This window comes from the organism of the source record quoted next, unplaced genomic scaffold (genome assembly GCF_019419815.1).
Source record: "Pyrus x bretschneideri cultivar Hongxiangsu unplaced genomic scaffold, Pyrus_bretschneideri_v1 Contig44, whole genome shotgun sequence".
NCBI lineage: Eukaryota > Viridiplantae > Streptophyta > Magnoliopsida > Rosales > Rosaceae > Pyrus > Pyrus x bretschneideri.
In genome coordinates this window covers 1,421,376-1,446,989 of record NW_025999768.1, presented here as the reverse complement: position 1 = coordinate 1,446,989, position 25,614 = coordinate 1,421,376, and the positions used below count along the sequence as shown (strand labels likewise).

At 39.7% G+C, this 25,614-nt stretch overlaps 6 protein-coding genes across 10 annotated transcripts; 4 read left to right on the top strand and 2 right to left on the bottom strand.

Annotated features, from left to right (window-relative positions):
* Positions 1-503: 503 nt before the first annotated feature.
* Positions 504-4,880, top strand: LOC103929434 (aldehyde dehydrogenase family 2 member C4-like). Of its 4 annotated transcripts, none has more exons than XM_048567152.1 (9): positions 504-673; positions 1,312-1,454; positions 2,822-3,205; positions 3,341-3,382; positions 3,552-3,680; positions 3,790-3,927; positions 4,057-4,194; positions 4,314-4,375; positions 4,467-4,880. In XM_048567152.1, the coding sequence occupies exons 1-9, from the start codon at positions 571-573 to the stop codon at positions 4,738-4,740; spliced, it is 1,413 nt and encodes a 470-aa protein (XP_048423109.1). In that variant the 5' UTR covers positions 504-570; the 3' UTR covers positions 4,741-4,880. The 4 variants fall into 4 exon arrangements, with proteins under 4 accessions (XP_048423109.1, XP_048423107.1, XP_048423108.1 ...); XM_048567150.1 differs by having other exon boundaries at positions 3,293-3,382; XM_048567151.1 differs by having other exon boundaries at positions 505-673; positions 3,507-3,680.
* A 2,307-nt stretch (positions 4,881-7,187) lies between these two features.
* On the top strand, positions 7,188-10,156 carry LOC103929435 (aldehyde dehydrogenase family 2 member C4). 2 transcript variants are annotated; one of them, XM_018643040.2, is made up of 9 exons: positions 7,188-7,388; positions 7,652-7,794; positions 8,022-8,405; positions 8,493-8,582; positions 8,752-8,880; positions 9,026-9,163; positions 9,293-9,430; positions 9,550-9,611; positions 9,697-10,156. In XM_018643040.2, exons 1-9 carry the CDS (start codon positions 7,286-7,288, stop codon positions 9,968-9,970), a joined length of 1,461 nt encoding a protein of 486 aa, XP_018498556.2. In that variant the 5' UTR covers positions 7,188-7,285; the 3' UTR covers positions 9,971-10,156. The 2 variants fall into 2 exon arrangements, with proteins under 2 accessions (XP_018498556.2, XP_018498555.2); XM_018643039.2 differs by having other exon boundaries at positions 8,707-8,880.
* Positions 10,157-12,798: 2,642 nt separating this feature from the next.
* LOC103929436 (aldehyde dehydrogenase family 2 member C4) lies at positions 12,799-15,867 on the top strand. The gene is made up of 9 exons (XM_009338645.3): positions 12,799-12,959; positions 13,219-13,361; positions 13,846-14,229; positions 14,317-14,406; positions 14,534-14,707; positions 14,815-14,952; positions 15,083-15,220; positions 15,338-15,399; positions 15,494-15,867. Exons 1-9 carry the CDS (start codon positions 12,857-12,859, stop codon positions 15,765-15,767), a joined length of 1,506 nt encoding a protein of 501 aa, XP_009336920.2. The 5' UTR covers positions 12,799-12,856; the 3' UTR covers positions 15,768-15,867.
* A 305-nt stretch (positions 15,868-16,172) lies between these two features.
* LOC103929437 (multiprotein-bridging factor 1c-like) lies at positions 16,173-17,007 on the bottom strand. Its single transcript, XM_048567349.1, has one exon. The coding sequence runs from the start codon at positions 16,826-16,828 to the stop codon at positions 16,394-16,396; it is 435 nt and encodes a 144-aa protein (XP_048423306.1). The 5' UTR covers positions 16,829-17,007; the 3' UTR covers positions 16,173-16,393.
* Positions 17,008-18,168: 1,161 nt separating this feature from the next.
* LOC103929457 (ARF guanine-nucleotide exchange factor GNL2-like) lies at positions 18,169-22,772 on the top strand. Its single transcript, XM_048567394.1, has 2 exons — positions 18,169-19,531; positions 19,622-22,772. The coding sequence occupies exons 1-2, from the start codon at positions 18,465-18,467 to the stop codon at positions 22,710-22,712; spliced, it is 4,158 nt and encodes a 1,385-aa protein (XP_048423351.1). The 5' UTR covers positions 18,169-18,464; the 3' UTR covers positions 22,713-22,772.
* A 120-nt stretch (positions 22,773-22,892) lies between these two features.
* LOC103929439 (trihelix transcription factor ASIL2) lies at positions 22,893-25,366 on the bottom strand. Its single transcript, XM_009338647.3, is given in 3 exon segments — positions 22,893-23,125; positions 24,232-24,500; positions 24,503-25,366. Coding segments are annotated over 2 exon segments (1,089 nt in total). The 5' UTR covers positions 25,328-25,366; the 3' UTR covers positions 22,893-23,125; positions 24,232-24,236.
* Between the last annotated feature and the right edge of the window lie 248 nt (positions 25,367-25,614).

The window sequence follows — 25,614 nt, the reverse complement described above, 5'->3', positions numbered from 1 at the left end:
GATTTGGTTTAGATTAAAAATTTATATTTCACACATTGTCAACTTGGACCACACGAAACACCACCACCCCCCCCCCCCCCTCAATTTATATTTCACACATTGTCAACTTGGACCTCACGAAACAACCCCCCTCATAAATCATAATGAATTCTCTGTCATACACAATTATCACAGAATGATCTAATGATTAAGAACGAATTTCAGGCTTGTATTTCGCACAACACGTCTGGATTCGATTTTTGCCGCTCGTGAATCGCACGATGGTTGACTGAGGAGACTGAAATGCCTATGTGAGTCTTCCTAACCTCCAAATGATACACTGTCGTGACGAAATAACCAGTTGATTCCTTTTAAAGAAAAATAATAATTCTATGTCATATACGATAGATTGGGTGGCAGATACCGTCTGGTTAACTGAAAGATCCCAAAACTAACCCCATCCCATAATTAAATCTGGCTCATCCTCCCAATAATATAGCATAAATATGCCCTCCCACACACGAAACAAACACAACAATTCTCATCCTTTTCCACACAAACAAGCAAAGAAGAGCAGAGGAAACGGCAGCCATGGGGAGCGATTTCAACGGCAGCTCAGCTTCCTTCGTCAAGATTCCCACAATAAAGTTTACCCAACTGTTCATCAATGGAGATTACGTCGATTCCGTTTCAGGTTTCTCGCCATTTTTTCCTTCTTCTCGCAAGCTACGAGCTTTCATTTACTAAAAACCGTTTCTTTACTGCCCGTTTTCAGCATGCGTACGTACTGTTTCTGTTTCTGCCTCCACCAAATTTGCAAACTCTCAACATTCAAGAACCCATCTACTTGTTAAGCTTGTTAATGGCATATATGAAGATATATACATATACATAATTTATATATGCAGAGTCAGCTCTGAGATTTTACGTGTCCTGTGCCGAAGATAACAAATAAGCCTTGTTTACAAACTCTTGCTACAAAGCTAATTTGTATGTCTATATAAAGTATTATTACAAATCAACAAAAATCAAGAAAAAAAAAAGGGGGAAAGACGGCAAAACCAAACTAAAAACATAAAAGTTATTTTTGTTACGCATATATAGTTCATATTTCTCTTATTCACATGCATAATCTAAAAATTTTCAAAACACAAAGATTTTTTTTATACAAACCAAATTGGTACGTATGTAGATGATATCATCTTTTAAGTTTTAAGGGCTATTAAGATTAAGGATCCTTGCAAGGGCACTTATTGCACACGTCTACAACCGCCACTGTATATATGATTAAGTGACTCACCGACATTTTTTTGGTTTGTAAATATTCGGAAGGTAAAACATTCGAGACGATAGATCCAAGAACAGGGGAGGTGATAGCCAGAGTTGCAGAAGGAGATACGGAAGATGTTGACTTGGCTGTCAAGGCGGCACGTGCTGCCTTCGACCATGGCCCTTGGCCTCGCTTGCCCGGCGCTGTATGTACTCTCCAACACTCTACTCTAGTAGCTACATTCAATTTTAAACACCGTTCGGTCATTCCTTCTTACCTGTAAATTGCATTTTAATACGTATGCAAAACATATCGAATTGTAATTTAAGCGTAAAAGAATGACTGCTTGCTCATAAGAAGTCAAGTATTTTCTGTTTTATTTTCATTTAATATATGTGATTATTGGATAGTGATACGCATTATTTGTGGAGGTAGTGATACACATTAAATTGTTTCATAAAAGTCCATTGTCAACTAGTCATAAAAGATATGAAAGCAACAACCTAACTCAAAATTTTCGAGTCAGCAGTGGTAAGCATCTAACTAATGTATTAATTGTCGTTTGATGAGAACAAATTAATGTTTTTAAAACAAATTTTGAAACTTAAATTTATCTGAAACAATCGATGTCAGTAGTGAGCAAAATATTCTCAAATTTTTCGAAGACCATGCCCCTACAGTTTTAAAATATGTGATCGGCCTCCCACTGGTCACTAGGTGTGATTTACTAACGTCAGGAATTGAATCCAATAGGAAGTGATTCACCAGCGCTTGAAATCAAACTCAAAACGTGCTAGAGAAAATACGAACCTAGTATTCGTTCCGAGCCAATGAACCACCGTAGTGATTGAAAAAGTCATAGTTGATAACATATATTTATGTAGTCAAAAGGGTGGCAACCATAGAAGATAAAATGCTTTTTTATCAGAAAAAGTCATAGTTGATAACATATATTTATGTAGTCAAAAGGGTGGCAACCATAGAAGATAAAATGCTTTTTTATCAAATAATATAGTAAATTTTTAGTCTAAAAGATCTTCATAGAATCATAGTTGCTTCTTGGGTTAGGGATACGGACTTTGAACTTCTTTCAACGGTGAAAGAAACGACTAGAATAATAACGGTCGTTATCAATTTTTTAATAATAACTTTTATAGTTATCTTCAGTGTATTATTTGATAATATAATTTCGTTAGCTTAAGTATAACTAAATTCATATTAATCATTATGGGGTGGTCCAGTGGTTGGAACATGCCCTTAGGTCTATTCATGGGGCTATTGAATCAGATGATGGTGGCCAAGAGAGGCTGAAATGCCTCTGTAAGTTTTTCTGGCTCCTGAAAAAGTGAACTGTCTGCGGTGGCGAAGCCACTAGCTAGTCTCCTTTTTTACAAAGTAACAAGAAAAAGTTGGTTTTCATAATAACTCAGCAACAAAGGATAAATTTTCTGCACATAACTTGGCTTAATATTTTTTGATTAAATGATTAGTGTGCAATTGACCCTGAAATCCGTATAGATCAACGTGTTACGAAAGATCTAATTTGTTCACTGGCTTGAATGTAATGTTCAGGAGAGGGGAAGGATAATGACGAAGCTTGCAGACTTAATTGACCAGCATTTAGAAGAACTAGCTATCTTGGATACCGTTGATGCCGGGAAGTTGTTCAGCTCTTGCAAGACCGTGGACATACCGCAGGTAGTAGAAATGCTACGTTATTATGCAGGTGCAGCTGACAAAATCCATGGAGAGGTGCTCAAGATGTCGCACGACCTTCAAGCGTATACATTGCTTGAACCCATTGGTGTTGTGGGGCTCATTGTCCCCTGGAATTTCCCGAGCGCCCTGCTTTTCACAAAGGTCAGCCCTGCCTTAGCTGCTGGTTGCACCATGGTCTCCAAACCTGCTGAGCAAACACCTCTATCTGCATTATACTATGCTCATCTGGCTAAGTTGGTAAGCTCAGTCACTCTCTGCGTTTGTTCTCGTCTATTGCCAATGTGGCTTGCCGTTGTTGACTCTCTCTTGTAAATTCTTATGAAGGCTGGTGTTCCTGATGGAGTGTTCAATGTCATAACCGGATTTGGAAAGACTGCTGGTGCTGCCATCAGCCATCATATGGACATTGACAAAGTAAATTTTCGTTCTTTCGTTCAAATTTGAATCCTTTATGTGAAAAATTGTTACGAAATTCGATGACAATACTTGAATGCCTTGTTGTGATTTGTAATGTTGACGCTTGTTCTTGAGACATTAGGTCAGTTTTACTGGTTCCACTGAGGTAGGGCGTGAAGTAATGCAGGCTGCAGCAAAGAGCAATCTGAAACAAGTTTCACTTGAACTAGGAGGCAAATCACCCCTTGTGATTTTTGATGATGCTGATATAAATATGGCTGCTGATCTTGCTCTCTTGGGAATCCTTTTGAACAAGGTGAAGTTCATAATTTCCGTTCAATTTAATTTTAAACTAGCACCTTGTTTATTACTTGGATGGATTTATGTAGCAGCACTGACCACATGTTAGTCATTCGCATTGTCAGGGAGAAATTTGTGTGGCAAGTTCCCGTGTTTATGTTCAAGAAGGGATTTACGATGAATTTGTGAAGAAGTTACAAGACAAGGCGAAAGATTGGGTAGTTGGGGATCCCTTTGATCCTAATGTCCATCAAGGACCACAGGTAACTGACTCTACCGCCAGCAACGGAGTTTTATGATTGATCTATGCCTTACAATATGCTCGCAAATCCTGAGCTTATCCCAAATACAACCTACAAGTTCGCATCTGTGACGTTCACTGAAAATTGCAGGTTGATAAGAAGCAGTTTGATAAAATCCTAACCTACATTGAGCATGGGAAGAATGGAGGAGCCACTTTATTAACAGGGGGCAAGCCTGTGGGGAACAAGGGATATTACATTGAACCTACAATATTCACTGATGTCAAGGTTCATTCACAAACTCCTACTTTAGCAATGCAAATGGAACATCTAATCCATAGGGTTATTTTCGTGTTCTTTTTCGTTATAACATTCTCGTCTCATTCATCTTATGACGATTTTCTCAGGATGACATGCTCATAGCCCAAGATGAAATATTCGGACCAGTAATGGCGCTGATGAAGTTCAAGTAAGTACAAGTAGTCTGATTTCTTTTGTTTGAGTCGCGTTCATGGCTTCAACACGAATATTGTTTAAAATTGCACGTTGAAATGTTGCAGGACAATCGAGGAGGCGATACAGAGAGCCAACAACACCAGATACGGCCTAGCAGCAGGGATCATAACCAATGACTTGAATGTGGCCAACACTGTCTCAAGATCAATTCGTGCGGGCATTATTTGGATCAACTGCTACTTTGAATTCGATCGAGACTGCCCTTTCGGAGGGTATAAGATGAGTGGATTTGGAAGAGAGAATGGTATGCAGGGCCTCTATGAGTATCTCCATACCAAATCTGTTGTCACTCCCATTTATAACTCCCCCTGGCTCTAAGTTACAATATAATCTTACGGCTGCCAGATTGTGACCTTGTATTTGTGCAATAATAATATACCTATATATATCAGGCCCTAAAGAGATCCCCATTTTTTCCAAAAAATGGAGATTAGCTGTGGGACCTATTCCACATCGAACTTTAACAATCTGAGCCGTCTATTTTGTAAGTCTCGATTGACATATCACCTATGCAAAACTTCAATTTAGTCCAAAACCATTTTTCCATTTAATTGTCACGATGAAATTTCAATTTTTCTTCAAACATAGTGGTCGTCAATTTATTTGAATTCAATTAGATGTCTCAAATATTTTCGATTTGGCTAATATTTTGCAAGAATGATCTATGAGGTGCAACTTAAAAATTTAACGATTCAAATGGTTGAAGTTTGATGTGACGCCAGATTGTGTCTTGTAATTATGTTGTTTTTATTGATAAAAAAAAATACAGAAGTTTGAGTTTGGCATATAGTAGTAGGTTGGTCGATTAAGAAGGAATGACTTATCATCAGGTTGGTCGTTAGTCCAAAGTTACAAAAATCCAAATCAAATTCAACATTCCAAAATTCGTGAATTTGTGATCAGAAAGTTATTAATCTACACATACTGAGGGGGCGGAGCGTTAGGAGGGGGGGCTTTAGGCTAAAGCCATATTAAAGGAATTAAGTACAATATGAGTAAACTGGGAAAAGTTCGAGGTTTTTGTTGTGTTAAACATGGATATTTATTTTGATACGATGATATTTTACATTAAAAATGAAAGATTGAGTTAAGCCACAGTAATTTACCATCGTACTCGTCAATGACGAGAGTTGAACTGAAAATTACTTATAAGTAGAGAACAATACACATTATATTAGTGACTATGTCATGGATTGTTATGAATAATTATAAACTAAAGAGAAATGACCCATTTAGTGGACTAGATGAGATTGAGCATTAGGGATAAAATTGGATTGGTAGGATCGTGTAAAATAAAACTTATAACTCATGTATAAAGATATGTTAGATAACCCACGTTAAGTTTTTATTGCATGAAAACATCGAATTATAGGAGAGCATTGGTCCATTAAGTAAAACTTGTACACATCAATTAACCTAATCATATCAGATTTCAACATCATCCAAAACTTTAACTAATGGCACGCACACTGATGCTGTCCCTTTGCCTTGCTCAGCGGCAAAATCCGGTCCGATAAGGAAACTTTTCGAGGTCTGTATAGGTAAATGCCGGAATTAGATTCTCTCCTGAGCAGGAGATCAAGATTCTTTTGGTCCACCAACACGGACCATTAGATTTTGATTCAACGACTACAATTATTATAATTTTAGAAGGATCCTCTATTTGTACCCGTTGAATCAAAATTCAACAATCCGTGTTATTGGGTCAAGAGGATCCTGATCTCCTGCTCAGGAAAGGATCCAATGCCTAGTCCTTGTTGGAAATTGGAAGATCCCTGAAGCTGACCCCACCCCATAACTCATCAGACTCATCTGCTAGTTTAATTTTGCTCACCACTCAAGTGTTCTGGACTTACTGAAAAATTTCCCATCTATAATAGTGGTGATGCTCATTATTATATTTATTATCGTTTGATTATTTAAGTTTTGATATTTGTGTAATAAATAGATTAAGGAGGGTGGATTCAATTGGAATTTTGAGGGATTTTAATTCTTTTAATGAATCTAGGGGTATTCAATCAGGATTTTAAATGATTATCTGAAATTCAAGGTATATTTAATTGGAATTTTAAGATAGTTTATTAAAATCTTTAGAAATTCGGGTGTATTCAATTAAGATTTTAAAGAAGTTTATAACATTTCAGGCGTATTCAATTAGAAATTGATTTTAAAGAATTTGAGAAAGTTGAGGAATTAGAGGGAATTTGAGAGATTTCGTAGTGTATTTTAAGCATTCCTATGAGATTTCGAGGAAATTGAATCAAAATTTTATATGAAATCTCTACAAATCAATTAAATTCCATAAAAATCCATTAAAGTATATCAAATTCTCAATTGAATACACTCTCCTAAATCAAACTCATCCACAATAATCGATGGAGTTATAAGTAGGGGTGTGATATTCACACACTTTTTTTTACTTCTCACACATCTTTTTAATTTTCAACCGTCAGATCGGATGAATTGAGGAAGATCAAGGGATAGAAATTAACAAGAGGTGTATGAGAAGTAAAAAAATGTATGTAGATAATGAATAACACACCCCTATAAGTATCATCATCACTGAAGGAGACTGGCCAAAAAAATTTTCTCATCCTCCCAGTACTAGCTGTCCACACAATTATTTTTTGGCACTCTTTTTAATTTTCAACTAACATATCGAATGAATTGGAAAAATCAATACCAAAAAATTAATAAAAATGTATGAAAAGTTAAAAACAAAGTGTGTGACTAAAATGTACAAATACTCCCACCCAGATTCCGTACACGAAGCAAACAAACACAACACAACAAAATCTCTCTCTTTTTTTTTCACACAAACAAACAGAGCAAAACGCAGGGAAGAGCGGATGAAACGACAACCATGGGGAGTGATGTCAACGGCGGCTCAGCTTCCTTCGTCAAGATTCCAGCAATAAAGTTTACCCAGCTGTTCATCAATGGAGGTTTCGTTGATTCCGTTTCAGGTTTGTCGCCATTGTTTCCCTTCTTCTCGCAATCTACGAGCTTTCATTTAGTAAAAAGCGTTTCTTTACTGCCCGGTTTTCACCCTGACTACGTGCTATTTGTGTTTCCGCCTCAACCAAATTTGCAAACTCGCAAAATTCAAGATCCCATTATTTTTTAAGCTTGTAAATGCTATATATACATATACATATGATTAAGTGACTCACTGACATTTTTGCAATTTTTTTGTTTTTGGTTTGTGAACCCCGATCAAATTTGGAAGGTAAAACATTTGAGACAATAGATCCAAGAACGGGGGAGGTGATAACAAGAGTTGCAGAAGGAGATAAGGAAGATGTTGACTTGGCTGTCAGGGCGGCGCGTGCTGCCTTCGACCATGGCACTTGGCCTCGCTTGCCTGGCGCCGTATGTAACTAACTCTCCAACACTCTACTCTTGTAGCTACATTCTTTTTTGAACATCTTGATACGTATGCAAGACATTCATTTTTGAACATCGCTTGGTCATTCTGCACATAACTTGGCTTAATATTTTTTGAATAAATGATTAGTGTGCAATTGACCCTGAAATATGTATCGATCAACTTGTTACGAAAGATCTAATTTGTTCACTGGCTTGAATGTAATGTTCAGGAGAGGGGGAGGATAATGATGAAGCTTGCAGACTTAATTGACCAACATTTAGAAGAACTAGCTATCTTGGATACCATTGATGCCGGGAAGTTGTTCAGCTCTTGCAAGACCATGGACATACCGCTTGTAGTAGAAACGCTACGTTATTATGCAGGTGCAGCTGACAAAATCCATGGAGAGGTGCTCAAGATGTCGCGCGACCTTCAAGCGTATACATTGCTTGAACCCATTGGTGTTGTGGGGCTCATTGTCCCCTGGAATTTCCCTAGCGCCCTGCTTTTCACAAAGGTCAGCCCTGCCTTAGCTGCTGGTTGCACCATGGTCTCCAAACCTGCTGAGCAAACACCTCTATCTGCATTATACTATGCTCATCTGGCTAAGTTGGTAAGCTCATTCATTCTCTGCGTTAATTTGTGTTTATTGCCAATGTGGCTCGCCGTTGTCGACTCTCTCTTGTAAATTCTTATGAAGGCTGGTGTTCCTGACGGAGTGTTCAATGTCATAACTGGATTTGGAAAGACTGCTGGTGCTGCCATCAGCCATCATATGGACATTGACAAAGTAAATTCTCGTTCTTTCGTTCAAATTTGAATCCTTTATGTGAAAAATTGTTACGAAATTCGATGACAATACTTGAATGCCTTGTTGTGATTTGTAATGTTGACGCTTGTTCTTGATATATTAGGTCAGTTTTACTGGTTCCACTGACGTAGGGCGTGAAGTAATGCAGGCTGCAGCAAAGAGCAATCTGAAACAAGTTTCACTTGAACTAGGAGGCAAATCACCCCTTGTGATTTTTGATGATGCTGATATAAATATGGCTGCTGATCTTGCTCTCTTGGGAATCCTTTTGAACAAGGTGAAGTTCATAATTTCCGTTCAATTTAATTTTAAACTAGCGACTTGTTTATGACTTGGATCGGTTTATGTAGCAGCTTCTTGTTTATGACTTGGATAGATTTATGTAGCAGCACTGACCACGTGTTAGTCATTCGCAATTTCAGGGAGAAATTTGTGTGGCAAGTTCCCGTGTTTATGTTCAAGAAGGGATTTATGATGAATTTGTGAAGAAGTTACAAGAGAAGGCAAAAGATTGGGTAGTCGGGGATCCTTTTGATCCTAATGTCCATCAAGGACCGCAGGTAACTGACTCTACCGCCAGCAATGGAGTTTTATGATTGATCTATGCCCTACAATATGCTCGCAAATCCTGAGCTTAGCCCAAATACAACCTACAAATTTGCATCCGTGACGTTTACTGGAAATTGCAGGTTGATAAGAAGCAGTTTGATAAAATCCTAACCTACATTGAGCATGGTAAGAATGGAGGAGCCACTTTATTAACAGGGGGCAAGCCTGTGGGGAACAAGGGATATTACATTGAACCTACAATATTCACTGATGTCAAGGTACATTCACAAACTCCAACTTTAGCAATGCAAATGGAACATCTAATCCATAGGGTTATTTTCGTGTTCTTTTTCGTTATATCATTCTCTTCTCATTGATCTTGTGACGATTTTCTCAGGATGACATGCTCATAGCCCAAGATGAAATATTCGGACCAGTAATGGCTTTGATGAAGTTCAAGTAAGTACAAGTAGTCTGATTTCTTTTGTTTGATTCGCGTTCAAGGCTTCAACACAAACGTTGTTTGCACGTTGAAATGTTGCAGGACAATCGAGGAGGCGATACAGAGAGCCAACAACACCAGATACGGCCTAGCAGCAGGGATCATAACCAATGACTTGAATGTGGCCAACACTGTCTCAAGGTCAATTCGTGCGGGCATTATTTGGATCAACTGCTACTTTGAATGCGATCTAGACTGCCCTGGCGGAGGGTATAAGATGAGTGGATTTGGAAGAGAGTCTGGTATGCAGGGCCTCTATGAGTATCTCCATACCAAATCTGTTGTCACTCCCATTTATAACTCCCCCTGGCTCTAAGTTACAATATAATCTTACGGCTGCCAGATTGTGGCCTTGTATTTGTGCAATAATAATGTACCTATACACATCAGGCCCTAAAGCGATCCCCATTTTTTCCAAAAAATGGAGATTAGTTGTAACATTCCACATTGTCTAGGAGAGTGGATTCTCTAAGTCTTATATGTATATTTTCATCTTTACTTAGCACGAGGCTTTTTGGGAGCTCACTGGCTTCGAGTTCTGTAGGAACTTCGAAGTTAAGCGAGTAGCGCGCGAGAGCAATCCCATGATGGGTGACCCACTGGGAAGTTATTGTGTAAGTTTCCAGAAACAAAACTGTGAGGGCGTGGTCGGGGCCTAAAGCGGACAATATCGTGCTACCCATGATGGGTGACCCATTGGGAAGTTCTCATGTGAGTTTCCAAAAACAAAACAGTGAGGGTGTGGTCGGGGTCCAAAGCGGATAATATCGTGTTATGGTGGAGTTGAGCCCAGGATGTGGTGGGGGCCCGGACCAGGATGTGACATTAGTTGTAGGACCTATTCCACATCGAACTTCAACAATCTGAACAGTCCATTTTGTAAGTCTCGATTGACAGATTATTTATGCAAAACTTCAATCCAATCCAAAACCATTTGCCTATTTAATTGTCACAATGAAATTTCAATTTTTCTTAAAACATAATGTTCGTCAATTTCTTTGAACTCAATTAGATGTTTTAAATATTTCCGATTTGGCTAATATTTTGCAAAAATGATCTATAAAGTGCAACTTGAAAAATAGACAGTTCGAATAATTGAAGTTTGATGCGATGCCAAATTGTGTCTTGTAATTATATCGTTTTTTTTTTTTGATAAAAAAATACAGAAGTTTGAGTTTGGCATATAGTAGTAGGTTGGTCGATTAAGAAGGAATGACTTATCATCAGGTTCGTCGTTTGTCCAAAGTTACAAACACCCAAATCAAATTCAACATTCCAAATTTCGTGAATTTGTGATTAGAAACATACTCCGTGGGCGGAGTGCGAGGAGGGGGCGGGTGCTTTAGGCTAAAAGCCATATTAAAGGAATTAAACACAATATGAGCAAAGTGAGAAAAGTTCGAGGTTTTTGTTGTGTTGACATCGATATTTATTTTGATACGACAACATTTTACATTAAAAGTGAAAGATTGAGTTAAGTCACAGTAATTTAGCATTGCACTTGCAAATAATGAGAATTGAACTTAAAATTACTTATAAGTGGAGAATAATACACATCATATTAGTGACGATATCATGGATTGTCATGACTAATTATAAACTAAAGAGAAATGACCCATTTAGTGAGTTAGATGAGATTGAGCCTTAGGGATATAATTGGATTGGTAGGGACGTGTAAAATAAGACTTGTAATTTATGTATAAAGATATGTTAGATAACTCACTATATTATGATCATAACTCATCATGTCTAATCATGTCCTCTAACATTTTGACATAACAAACAAAGAATGTACTCAAATCCATTTTAATTAGTCACAACCTATCTCTATCAGCCCACCAATCATGCCCAAATTCATGGGACAGTTAACAAAAATAGGTCACAACCTATCCAATTAATTGAGTTCATGACTTTTTTCTTTTTATAAAAAAATGTAAATTTATTTCATGAAATTATTATTATTCATTTGTAAAAATAATTATAATTTACACGCTAGTTGCCCACATCGAGTTTTTATTGAAAGGAAACATTGGATTATAGTTTCGTTATCAATACGAGCGGAACAGTCAAACTACGAGAGCATTAGTCTATTAAAAGCTCGTTTGGATGTACTTTTAAAATGATTGAAAACGTTTTTTGTAAAAATATTTTTGAAATCAATTCTTAGTAACAATGGAAGTAAATTTTGAAAAAACACTTAAAGTGCTTTCAAAAAATATTTTCTCTAAAAGCTCTTTCAGTTATTTTGAAAGCACGTCCAAATGAATTATATTTAAAACTTGTACACATCAATTAACCTAATCAAATCAGATTTCAACATCCAAAACTTCAACAACTAATGGCGCGCACACTGATGCTGTCCAATGCAGCCCCAAACCACTATGCCTTGCTCAGCAGTTGAGTAGCAAAATCTGGTCCGATAAGGAAATTTTTCGAGGTCTGAATGGGTAAATGCCCAGTCCTTGTTGGAAATTGGAAGATCCCCGAAGTTGAACCCACCCCATAACAATCATACTCATCTGCTAGGGTAATTTTGCTCACCACTCTCGTGCTCCAGATTTATTGAAAAAAATTTCCTTCAAAATATGGAAGCATTTTTTTTCATCATTATTTAATGTGATATATACTTATCATCTTATTTATCATCATTAGATGAGTTTGAATTTCGAGATTCGTGTAGTGAATGAGCAAAAATCTCAAAATTCAAACTCATCTAATGATGATAAGTAGGATGGTGAGTATACACCACACTAAATGGTGATGAGCAAAAATGCACTTCCAAAATACTGATGATGCTCATTACTATATTTATTATCGTTCGATTATTTAAGTTTTGAGATTTGTGTAATAAATAGATTAAATCAAACTCATCGATAGAGTTATAAGTATCATCATCAATTAAGGAGACTGAACATAAATAATTTCTCATCCTCCCAATACTAGCTGTCCATAAAATCATTTTTACTTCTCATGTATTCTTCTTAATTTTCGACTGATAGGTCGAATAGATTGAAAAAAATCAATACTAAAAAATTAACAAAAATGTATGAAAAATTTAAAAAAAAAAAAAAGTGACTAAAACTGTACAATCCCAGATTCCATACACGAATCAAACAACACAACACAACACAACACAACAAAATCTCTTTATTTATTTTTTTTCCACACAAACAAACAGAGAAGAGCAGAGGAAACGGCAACCATGGGGAGTGATTTCAACGGCAGCTCAGCTTCCTTCGTCAAGATTCCAGCAATAAAGTTTACCCAGCTGTTTATCAATGGAGGTTTCGTCGATTCCGTTTCAGGTTTGTCGCTATTGTTTCCCTTCTTCTCGCAATCTACGAGCTTTCGTTTAGTAAAAAGCGTTTCTTTACTGCCCCTTTTTACCGTGACTACGTACTGTTTGTGTTTTTGCCTCAACCAAATTTGCAAACTCTCAAAATTCAAGATCCCATTATTTTTTAAGCTTGTAAATGCCATATTTATGAAGATATATAAATATGATTAAGTGACTCATTTTTGCAATTTTTTTGTTTTTTGTGAACCCCGATAAAAATTTGGAAGGTAAAACATTTGAGACAATCGATCCAAGAACAGGGGAGGTGATAACAAGAGTTGCAGAAGGAGATAAGGAAGATGTTGACTTGGCTGTCAAGGCGGCACGTGCTGCCTTCGACCATGGAACTTGGCCTCGCTTGCCTGGCGCTGTATGTAACTCTCCAACACTCTACTCGTGTAGCTACGTTCATTTTTTGAACATCGCTCGGTCATTCTTACTTACCTGTCAATCACATCTTGATGCGTATGCAAGACATTTTGATTCGTGGACTAACAATGGTCTTTATTAATTTTCTAATAATAATTTTCATAACTATCTTCGGTGTATTATTTGATAAGATTATTCCGTTGACTAAGTGTAAGAAAATTTTTAAGGTCAAACTCAAGTACTTCACAACACGAAAACTTAAATTATGTATGACAACAAAAAGTTAATCATAAAATACAATCCAAAATCCAGATATGAAAAGGATGGAAAATGTTGAAGGGTCAGTTCCCAACGGTGCCAGTATTATAGCTTGTTGACATTTAGTACTAATTCAACTTAGTGTGGAATTAACCCTGAAATCCATATCAATCAATGTGTTACGAAAGGTCTAATTTGTTTACTGCCTTGAATGTAATTATGCTTAGGGGAGGGGAAGGATAATGATGAAGTTTGCAGACTTAATTGACCAACATGTAGAAGAACTAGCTACCTTGGATACCATTGATGCTGGGAAGTTGTTCAGTTTTGGCAAGACCAGAGACATACCGAAGGTAGCAGAAATGGTACGTTATTATGCAGGTGCAGCTGACAAAATCCATGGAGAGGTGCTCAAAATGTCGCGCAACCTTCAAGCATATACGATGCTTGAGCCCATTGGTGTTGTGGGGCTCATTGTTCCCTGGAATTTCCCGAGCACCCTGCTTTTCGCAAAGGTTAGCCCTGCCTTAGCTGCTGGTTGCACCATGGTCATCAAACCTGCTGAGCAAACACCTCTATCAGCATTATACTTTGCTTATCTGGCTAAGTTGGTAAGCTCATTCATTCTCTGCAGTTGTTTGTGTTTATTGCCAATGTGGCTCGGCGTTGTTCACTTTCTCTTGTAAATTCTTATGAAGGCTGGTGTTCCTGACGGAGTGTTCAATGTCATAACTGGATTTGGAAAGACTGCTGGTGCTGCCATCAGCCATCATATGGGCATTGACAAAGTAAATTCTTGTTCTTTCGTTCATATGTTGTATACTTTATGTGAACAATTGTTACGAAATTCGATGACAATACTTGAATGTCTTGCTGTCCCATTTGTAATGTTGACGCTTGTTCTTGATAAATTAGGTCAGTTTTACTGGTTCGACCGAGGTAGGGCGTGAAGTAATGCAGGCTGCAGCAAAGAGCAATCTGAAACAAGTTTCGCTTGAACTAGGAGGCAAATCACCCCTTGTGATATTTGAAGATGCTGATATAAATATGGCTGCTGATCTTGCTCTCTTAGGAGTCCTTTACAACAAGGTGAAGTTCGTAATTTCCATTCAATTTAGTTTTAACTAGCACCTTGCTTATGACTTGGATAGATTTATGTAGCAGCACTGAGCACGTGTTAATCATTGCATTGTCAGGGAGAAATTTGTGTGGCAAGTTCCCGTATTTATGTTCAAGAAGGGATTTATGATGAATTTGTGAAGAAGTTACAAGAGAAGGCAAAAGATTGGGTAGTCGGGGATCCTTTTGACCCTAATGTTCATCAAGGACCACAGGTAACTGATTCTACCGCCAGCAACGAAGTTTTATGATTCATATATGCCCTACAATATGCTCGCGAATTCCTGTGCTTGTCCCAAATACAACCTACAAATTCTTATCTGTGAAGTTCACTGAAAATTGCAGGTTGATAAAAAGCAGTTTGATAAAATCCTAACCTACATTGAGCATGGGAAGAATGAAGGAGCCACTTTATTAACAGGAGGCAAGCCTTTGGGGAACAAGGGATATTACATTGAGCCTACAATATTCACTGATGTCAAGGTACATTCACAAATTAAACTCTATCAATGCAAATGGAACATCAAATCTATACCACTATTTTCGTGTTTTTTTCATTATATCATTCTCGTCTCATTAATCTTATGACGATTTTCTCAGGATGATATGCTCATAGCCCAAGATGAAATATTTGGACCCGTAATGGCGCTGATGAGGTTCAAGTAAGTAGGACAAGTCTGATTTCTTTTGTTTGATTCGCCTTCAAGGCTTCAACACGAACATTGCTCAAAATCATGGCGTGTGAAACTGTTGCAGGACAATCGAGGAGGCAATACAGAGAGCCAACAACACCAGATACGGCCTAGCAGCAGGGATCATAACCAAGGACTTGAATGTGGCCAACACTGTCTCAAGGTCAATTCGTGCGGGCATTATTTGGATCAACTGCTACTTTGCATTCGATCGAGACTGCCCTTACGGAGGGTATAAGATGAGTGGATTTGGAAGAGAATTTGGTATGCAGGGCCTCTATGAGTATCTCCATAGCAAATCTGTTGTCACTCCCATTTATAACTCCCCCTGGCTCTAAGACCTTGTATTTGTGCAATAATAATACACCTATTTTTGGGTGAGAAGTTTCCAATTGTATCAGGTAATCATATGAAAAATATACAGAAGTTTGAGCTTGACATATAGCTGTTCACCCTCTATCCCAAACCCTAATTACATCCGATAATACAAATTCTTGAGTTGATATGAAATTGCCAAAAAGTGTTGATCAGATCATACAGTTGTTGAAATGTCCCACATCGATTATATTAATGAGAAAAGAAGAGTTTAAATATTCTAATCTCACTCCAACTACCACCGAGACCACTTCTGATGGATTATGTAGGTAGTAATTATCAAATTAGAAATAATATCGGTATCACTGAAGTGAGCCTCTGGCCGTCTTTCAGATAATTCTACAACAGTAACAATAAAAACCATAATATTTTGCCACCGAAAACGTCAAATTCCATTAATTTCATGAAATCCATTGGCGATTTCAGCCTACTACATATCCTTTGCATCTTTGTACATTCCTAATAGTTTTGATCACCACACCCAGTTCTTAACTCTGGACACCAACCAAAACAGACCCCATATACACACGCCCCCATACAACAGACAACATCATGTTCACGACACAAAACAACCCTAACAGGACTTTTTCTATTTCCCAACTTTGCCCCGGAGCTTAACTCCCAGAACCCTCTCCATCTTCGCCAGCACCGCCTGGTTCGGCACCGCCTTCCCGTTCTCGTACTCCTGCACCACCTGAGGCCGCTCGTTGATCCGCTTCGCCAGCTCCGCCTGGCTCATCTTCTTCTCCAGCCGCGCCTTCTGTATCGCCTGTCGCACCTCCATCGAGACCCGCTCCAGCGCCGCCGGCTCGGCCGCCTCCTCGAGCTTCTTCACGCTGACCACCGGCGCCGCCTTCTTGTTCGAGCCCCCGTCGAATTTCTTGATGGTCTGGACCGGCGCGCCCGACCGCATCGCCTGGTTCACCGCCTTCGGGTCGCGGAGGGCGCTGGCCTTATTGGGCTTCTTCTGGAGGACCACCGGCTCCCAGTCCTGGGCTATGACTCCTGGGTTTCGGCTCGGCATCGTTGGAAATCTAGAGATATCTATAGAGAGAGAGAGAGAGAGAGAGAGAGAGAGAGAGACTTTAGAGAGAGAATTTTCTGGATTTTTGCTTGTGGGTTTGGAAGAGAAGATGATCGGGGACGATGAAGTTTGGTGCGCAATTTGTAGTGGGGCGAGAATCTGGAAAGTTCTCAAAGGTTCTTTTTAGATAGAAAATGAAAATTCCCGGGGGCGGTTAATGTGTACCCGGTTTTTCATATCCGGTTGTCCATCGCTGCGTAATGATCCGTTGTTTGACAGCGTGGCTGTACACTATTGGTGCTTGGCTGGAAGGTTCTCACTTCGTCGCGTAGGGGATAATCTTTTCTTTATCCTTTTTATTGGACTGGAGGACCTTTCAGAATTCGAGATTAAACGGCCTGTCGTATGGATAGATTTTTGTAGTGTGAAACTGTGAATATTACCTCAAATGTTGTAAATTTAATCATTTATATTATGACACTTGATATAGTAGATCATGTTCCAGACAATAACAATGGCTAAGATTTTTTTGATGTCTTTCTTTGTTTGCAACACGAACATAAGAGCTCATATCGATCAGGCGACTGACAAAAAACGCAATACTTATATAGATTCCGGCAATGGCAGAGCCATCTTAAGACCACAGTAGGCTTAGGGCTACCCTGATTATTTTTTCTTGCAATCTCTAAAATCTGTCTACCATTGATCAATTTTATAATATCACTATTAACTTGAATTTGTTATCAATCCAACAAATACAAAGCCTATAATTTTCACTTAACAATCCCATAAGAATATTAGTTGATCATATTCTCTGTTTCTTGTCTATATGCAATTTTTTCCTTTTCTTGCAGACTGTTATGTTTGTTAGTTTCTTATTTCCCTCTATATCATCTATGAAATCAAGAAGAGAAAAAGTTTTTTTGTGAATAAAACCTTTCAAAATTCTCTTATGCCTTGCTGTTTTTACAAATGAACGTATGATCACTCACATTTGAATTTAATAAGAACGTGCAATAAATAGATATGTTTTTAATGTTTTATTCTCCACCCTTAATATGAAATTCACGAGTAATTGATTATGTATCCTTGGTCACAAGGTGACCAAAAGAATGAGGCTACGTTTCTATATGTATTATGCGAATTTCAGTTTAAAGTGTGCCCCTCCTAACATGAATTTCTAGCTTCGCCACTGAATTCTGGTGTAAAAATTTCCGATTATCGGTGCCTCTATCATGTAACCTTATATTTAGGGTCTAATTAATCACTGTCGTAGCTTTGTATTTTGCTAAATTGCATCCTCAAATGTCCCCATAACGGAAAAGGAAGAAAAGGAGGAGATAAATGTGGTAGAAACCATCAATTATCAATCCTAAACCACAAATTAACGAAAAACTAAGCCAATTACAAATTAAACTAACCTCTTGTTTTCCCGGGAAATTCGGGTTTTGTATAACTTTTTCAAATGACCAAAACACCCTCCTATTTCACTCTTGCATTTTATGTAACACTGTCGGTAGTTGACACCAGAAACCCAAAATGGTCCTTCCATAGCACTAGAACCACACAACTAACTTAACAGTTTTTTGAAACTTGTTCGTTCTTCTCTCTCCCTTCCTCCCCGAGACTGCCATGCATGGAGAAAGATCCGATCAGTGATGAAAACGGCAAATCGAGCCGGAACAAGCAAACAAAACTCAGGAGGAAAGAGCTGGGATTGTCGTGCATGCTAAACACCGAACTCGGTGCCGTCCTCGCCGTCATCCGCCGTCCCCTCAACCCGACGTCCCACTGCTTCGCCGCCCCCGAAGACACCATCGACCCTTCCCTTCTCCAATCCCTAAAATCCCTCCGTGCCCTGATCTTCAACCCACAGCAGGAATGGCGCACAATAGACCCCTCCATCTACCTCTCCCCCTTCCTGGATGTCATCCAAAGCGAGGACGTCCACGCCGCTGCCACGCGCGTCGCCCTCTCCGCCACGCTGACGATTATCAAGCTCGGAGTCTTCGATGAGAAGACTCCGGGGGCGAAAGAAGCTATTAACACCATGGTCACATCCATCACCACGTGCCGGCTCGAAAGGACCGATTCTGTCAACGAGGACGCCGTGATGCTGAACATCCTTCAGGTCCTGACCGGAATCATGAACCACCGCGCTTCGGTTCTGCTCTCCGATCAGTCAGTGTGCACAATTGTGAACACCTGTTTTCAGGTGGTTCAGCAATCGGTGAACAGAGGAGACTTGCTCATGCGAAGTGCGAGGTACACAATGCACGAGCTGATCCAGATCATTTTTTCGCGGTTGCCGGAAATTGATTTCAGGGATGACGAGAGCTTGGCCAGTACTGACACTGAGGACGCCGATGCAGACGATGGGAATATGGATTCCGGATATGGGATCCGGTGCGCGGTTGATATTTTTCACTTCTTGTGTTCTTTGTTGAATGTGGTTCAGGTTGTTGAGACAGATCAAGGGTCTACTGTGCAAACTGCCAACGAGGATGTGCAGCTTTTCGCTCTCGTTCTGATCAACTCTGCAATCGATTTGAGCGGGGATGGAATCGGGTCGCATTCGAAGTTGTTGAGGATGATGAAAGATGATCTCTTTCACCACTTGGTTCACTATGGCACGCGTTCAAGCCCGCTTGTTTTTTCCATGATTTGCAGTACAGTTTTGAACATGTATCACTTTCTTCGGAGGTGAGGTTTTCGGGTTCATTTCAAGATGCCTGTATTTCCTGTTCTAATTTTCACACTACTATTTGGGAATTCTTTGCTTTGTTTTTGCAGGTTCATTCGTCTTCAGTTAGAAGCATTCTTCACGTTTGTGCTGTTTCGAGTTTCAGCTCCCGGAGTGTCAATTCAACTTCAAGAGGTTGCACTTGAAGGGATTATAAATTTCTGCAGACAACTGACATTCGTCGTAGAGGTCTATGTGAACTACGACTGTGATCCGCTTTGCCATAATGTGTTTGAGGAGATAGGGAAGTTGCTTTGCAAGCTGTCTTTTCCGGTCGCAAGCCCATTGACAACTTTACAGATACAAGCCTTTGAAGGGTTAGTTATCATGATCCACAACATTGCAGACAGTATTGATAGAGAAAACGATACAAGCCCTTCCGGACCCTACCCGATTGAGATCAGAGAGTATACGCCGTTTTGGGAAGACAAAGCGAAAGATGATTCAGAAGCTTGGGTGCAATTTGTAAGGCTGAGGAAAGCGCAGAAGAGGAAAATATTGATTGCCGGACACCATTTTAATTGCGACGAAAAGAAGGGAATGGAGTACTTGAAGCTTTCCAACTTAGTCTCTGACCCTCCAGATCCAAAGACTTTGGCTTATTTCTTTCGTTACACTCCTGGGCTTGACAAGACGATGATAGGCGATTATCTTGGTGATCCTGATGAGTTTCACATCAAAGTACTTAAAGACTTCACAGGAGCCTTTGGATTTTCAGGCATGAATCTCGATAGTGCTCTCCGAACCTATCTGGAGACTTTCCGTTTGCCAGGAGAGTCCCAGAAGATTCAGAGGATTCTCGAAGCGTTTTCAGAGAGTTTTTTTGAGCAGCAGTCTGCAGATGTTTTCGTGAACAAAGATACTGTATTCATTCTTTGCTACTCTCTCATTATGCTCAATACTGACCAGCACAATCCGCAAGTAAAGAAGAAGATGACGGAAGAAGAGTTCATCAGGAATAATAGAGCAATCAATGGAGGGAAGGATCTTCCTAGAGAGTATCTGTCTGAGCTTTTCCAATCCATATCGAACAATGCAATCACGCTTTTTGGTCAATCTGGTATGACAGTACTAATGAACCCAAGCAGATGGATTGAGTTGATGAACCGTTCCAAAACTGTGCAGCCCTTCATTCTGTGTGATTTTGATCGTCGGCTAGGAAGAGACATGTTTGCCTGCATTGCTGGCCCTTCAGTCGCTACCATTTCTGCATTTTTCGAGCAAGCTGAAGAAGAGGAGTTGCTCCATGAATGCATTGAAGGATTATTCTCGGTAGCCAGGATAGCGCAGTACGGACTGGAGGACACACTCGATGAGCTCATTGCCACCTTCTCAAGATTCACCACGCTGCTTAATCCTTATGCCTCTGCAGAAGAAACACTCTTTGCTTTCAGCAAAGATTTGAAGCCAAGGATGGCCACACTCGCTGTTTTCACCATCGCAAACAACTTTGGAGAGTCAATCAGAGGGGGTTGGAGGAACATTATGGACTGTTTGTTGAAACTCAAGAGGCTTAAACTACTTCCCCAAAATGTTCTCGAATTTGATGCTGCTTCCACCTCAGCTGATGCTCAACCTACATCTGAATCGGGTGTAATCTTCCCTGCTCATGATCCCAAATTTGGAGGACGACAGGCTTCTGGCATGATTAGTCGATTCTCACATTTTCTATCACTAGAGAGTCCGGAAGATGCTGTATCTCTTGGCATGAGTGAATTTGAACAGAACCTGAAGGTTATAAAACAATGCCGAATTGGGAACATCTTCAGCACTAGTTCAAAATTTCCTGAGGACTCTTTGATCAACCTCGGGCGTTCGCTAATATATGCAGCTGCAGGGAAAGGGCAGAAGTTTAGCACACCTGTTGAAGAAGAAGAGGCTGTTGGGTTCTGCTGGGATTTGATAGTTGCCATCTCTTTGGCCAACGTCCATAGATTCCAAGCATTTTGGTCGAGTTTTAATGATTATCTGCTGGCGGTTGCTCAGTTTCCGATGTTCTCCCCAATCCCATTTGCTGAAAAGGCCATTGTAGGCCTCTTCAAGGTCTGTCTGAAGCTCCTTGGCACATACCAACCTGACAGAGTCCCCGAGGAGCTCATTTTCAAGTCAATAAATCTAATGTGGAAGCTGGAAAAAGAAATTCTCGACACTTGCAGCGAGTCCATTACACAATCTGTAAATAAGATTCTCGTTGAGTACCCTGCCAATTTGCAAACCCAACTCGGATGGAAGTCAGTTCTCCACTTGTTATCAGTCTCCGGGCGACACCCTGACACCTATGAGCAGGGAGTTGAGACTCTGATCATGGTGATGTCCGATGGAACCCATATATCACGGACAAATTATGCTTATTTCATTGACTGTGCTTTTGGTTTCATTGCCCTAAAAAACAGCCCGTCGGAGAAGAACTTGAAGATACTTGACCTATTAGCGGATTCTGTAAATTTGTTGATCCAATGGTACAGAAATCATTACTCAGATCCTGGGAACAATTACAGCATCGCGAGCAGCACGAGTACCTCCTCCTTAGAAGACTCGAAAGGTTTCGGCTCCAACAATTTTACCATGAATTTGTTTGTCAAGCTAGGGGAGGCATTCCGAAAGACCAGCCTAGCTCGGCGAGAAGAAATAAGAAACCATGCGGTCTTGTCTCTTCAAAAAAGTTTCCAACTTGCTGAGGAACTAGAATTCACACCAACCAACTGTATAAACTGTTTCAACCTCCTTATCTTCGCGATGGTGGATGATCTGCACGAAAAGATGCTGGAGTACTCGCGAAGAGAGAATGCAGAGAAGGAGATGAGAGGCATGGAAGGGACCTTAAAGATTGCATTGGAGATCCTGACAGATGTGTACTTGCAGTTTCTGATACCAATTTCGCAATGCAGTGGCTTTCGGACATTTTGGTTAGGAGTGTTGAGAAGGATGGACACATGTATGAAGGCGGACTTGGGATCGTATGGCGAATCAAAACTGCCAGAAGTTGTGCCGGAGTTGCTGAGAAAGTTGATTACGGAGATGAAGGAAAAGGAGATTTTAGTACCGAAGGAGGGTGATGATCTTTGGGAGACAACACATATTCAGATACAGTGGATAGCTCCTTCAATCAAGGAGGAGCTATTTCCAGAAGAAAGTTTGTAAAAAAATTGAAGAAAATTCTGCCATAAACTTCTTAAACTTAATACTCCGGCGATGTTTGAGTTGTCGGATCTCCGGTCTAGCCCGGTTTTGGACCTGTGAGTATTTTCCATTGATTTTTCTTAGTTTTGCTTACAACATTTTTCACAGAAAATTTTAATTATAATCAAATTTCGCAACATATTACCGAAACAAAAATAATTTCATAAAACTAAAGGATAACAGTAGATATTACAGTAACAGATTACAGACGAATGTCTTGCAGGTTAATCAAAATCTCCTGTGCCATCAAATTACATAATAAAGTTTTTATAAGATGTTAGCGCATTCTTTACTTGAGCCGGGAGGATAAGTTCATCTCCGAAACAGTTGAGAACAGTTATTTATGTCCCCGTCCTTCTCGATCATCACAAGTCCTGAGGCAAGAAATTAGGACAAATTTAGAAATTTCATTAACAAGAAGATGCCTTTTTAAATCCGGTCAACATAGCATTCGACCTTGAAGAGTTATGTTAACAACATCTTGTTCTAAATCACACACAAAGAAATGATACAAATGTATTCTCGATCATTCTGCTACAACAGGACAATGAAGAAGCGCATTAGGCAAGTAGTATTTGCTAAAGAAAACGAATAGCCATGAGTACAACAACAGGCCTACGGAGATTTTCTAGCTAAGCTAGACAGCCAACAGAATGATAGACAGTCTAAAGCCTCGGTTCTAACAATGTTGGTCATGTCGAGGCTTTGGCAAACAAACGGAATTTACCTTGACAATGTTCTCAAATGCTCTCAAACATGAGGCTAGCAAGTTCTAATGTTTGAGAGTCTAAAGCCTCATCTCTAACAATGTGCGATATGACTGCAACAAAATTGTATCTTGTCCTTGTACCCATGTCTGGTCTGCATTTAGTATTTATCGAATCAATGTTTCATTTCTTCTTCAATCAATTCTAATTGCAAAAGGTCAAGACAACTTTCCCTTTAAATGCATTAAAATCACGCATCTCAAACATAACTGAAGCCATAGAACACAATGCATTAGCCCCTGCATAACCACAACAGCCATAGTTTGTAGGATTTTGGGTTTCGAAGGCAGAACATTAAGACCATGCCTTTAATGTATTTGATGCTAACATTAGTAATTAAAAACAAAAAATGGGCCAAAGTAAGTCAGATGCTTTCCAAAACAGAGCTACTCAATCAACAGAGAAAATGCCATGAAACAACATATATTCACATAACTCAACGGAGGAGTAAAACCAATTCGTTAATTCTTTGGAGCGAGCAACACAATGTTACAACAACAAAGCCTTTTCCAACTAGGTGGGGTCGGCTAGCAACACAATGTTAGATACACAAAATTATACAATCAGAGCAAACTTAGCATATCATAATACAATAATCTCACAAAAATTATATCTAAAGAAATAACAAAATATCAAATGTTATGCAATTGTAGCAAGCAATTCAATATGCCAACTAAGTTGAAGCAAAAGGGAGATACCCCACACACCCTCACCTGCATCATTCACTGAGATCGTCAACAGAAACATCTGTCTCATCATCGTCATCTGCCTCCTGAATTTTCGCAATTTCCACCTGCGCCCTCTCAAGAATCTGCTTCTTCTGCAACTCCAATTCCTTGTTGAAATTTTTCCTCATCTTCTCCAATTCCCTCATCTGCTGCCTCTTACTACTCTCAATCTTCTCATAAATCTCCCCAAACTTGTGAATTGAATCCGCCAACACTCTATACGAAGACCCTTCATCCCCGTCCTCTCCACGCATCCAGCCATTCTTGGTGGAAACACATCGAAATCATCATTCCCATTCTCATCACCATCATCATCTGTCTCTGACTCACCAGGACTATCCCTCATCTCATCGAACCCATTCGACTGCTCCAAATAAACCCTTGTGTTCATAAACACATACTCCCCAGAATCAACCCCACAAGCAAGCCCAGTTTCCTGCCTCGACGAAGATGCCATTAACATTTCCATCTTCTTAAAGTAAGCCCATTTGCTAGAGTTCAACCCCATTTCTTCCATTTTCTCCTTCTCCTTCTTATACTTCCTCTTAAGCATATCCAACATCGACTTACATTGCGTCTCGGTCCTCTCAATCTTCGACGCCTCTGAGACTTTGTATGCTACCTCATTCCAATCATCAGACCTCAAACTCTTCCTCCCCAGCTGAAGAAACCTATCACCCCAAACCTCCAACAGCATAAAAACCGCGTGCTCCGTCCACTCCTCTTCAGCCCGAAAACCTGGTTCCCGGTTTGGCAATCTCACCCGAGGGGCAAATTCGTACCTTGATTCCAAATTCTTCACCTTCCTCTTCTTTGGGTGCCTTTCAAAATCTTCATCCGCGTCAAAATTCCGATTAAACCCATGTCTGTGCTCGTCTTCCTCGTCATTGTATTGGTCTTCCCGGCCATTTCCTTCGTCAAAATCGTCCAATTCGTCGTCGTCATCCTCCGCGTATCGGTTGGGAACCGGACGAGAATATTGGTTGTTTCGGGTATGGATTTTCCGGCGACCAGAAGAGTTATGGTGGCTTGCAGAGTAGGATTTCGGATGGTACCTTGGGTCGTCTTCCATGTCGTCCATTGGAGCACAAAATCGGTAGCTTCACAGCAGCTCGAACCCTAATACCCAATAATGCCAAATAAATTGAGGATTTTTGTGTGGGGAAATTGGAAAGTTATATAATTTTTGTAGATTGTTTGTTTCCGAAGAATTCAAATTTAGAATTGAGAGAGATTAGAGGGAAGGGGGATGAGCACGGAGGGCTGAACGAAAAACCCTAATTTGGCTGATGGCTTAGAATTTAGAAGAAGGAAAGGTTTAGGGTTACCCGAATGGGTCTGTAAATACAGATTGACGGGGAATATTTG

Excerpts from the sequence above, each read along its gene's own strand:
- LOC103929457 (XM_048567394.1), top strand. The coding sequence starts at position 18,465 with ATGGAGAAAGATCCGATCAGTGATGAAAACGGCAAATCGAGCCGGAAC. Across the intron at positions 19,532-19,621 it reads ATGTATCACTTTCTTCGGAG|GTTCATTCGTCTTCAGTTAG; the intron begins GTGAGGTTTTCG and ends TTGTTTTTGCAG.
- LOC103929437 (XM_048567349.1), bottom strand. The coding sequence starts at position 16,828 with ATGCCGAGCCGAAACCCAGGAGTCATAGCCCAGGACTGGGAGCCGGTG.
- LOC103929436 (XM_009338645.3), top strand. The coding sequence starts at position 12,857 with ATGGGGAGTGATTTCAACGGCAGCTCAGCTTCCTTCGTCAAGATTCCA. Across the intron at positions 12,960-13,218 it reads TTTCGTCGATTCCGTTTCAG|GTAAAACATTTGAGACAATC; the intron begins GTTTGTCGCTAT and ends AAAATTTGGAAG. Across the intron at positions 14,407-14,533 it reads ATCATATGGGCATTGACAAA|GTCAGTTTTACTGGTTCGAC; the intron begins GTAAATTCTTGT and ends TTGATAAATTAG.
- LOC103929434 (XM_009338643.3), top strand. The coding sequence starts at position 571 with ATGGGGAGCGATTTCAACGGCAGCTCAGCTTCCTTCGTCAAGATTCCC. Across the intron at positions 674-1,311 it reads TTACGTCGATTCCGTTTCAG|GTAAAACATTCGAGACGATA; the intron begins GTTTCTCGCCAT and ends AATATTCGGAAG. Across the intron at positions 3,383-3,506 it reads ATCATATGGACATTGACAAA|GTCAGTTTTACTGGTTCCAC; the intron begins GTAAATTTTCGT and ends TTGAGACATTAG.
- LOC103929435 (XM_018643039.2), top strand. The coding sequence starts at position 7,286 with ATGGGGAGTGATGTCAACGGCGGCTCAGCTTCCTTCGTCAAGATTCCA. Across the intron at positions 9,431-9,549 it reads CAATATTCACTGATGTCAAG|GATGACATGCTCATAGCCCA; the intron begins GTACATTCACAA and ends CGATTTTCTCAG. Across the intron at positions 9,612-9,696 it reads ATGGCTTTGATGAAGTTCAA|GACAATCGAGGAGGCGATAC; the intron begins GTAAGTACAAGT and ends GAAATGTTGCAG.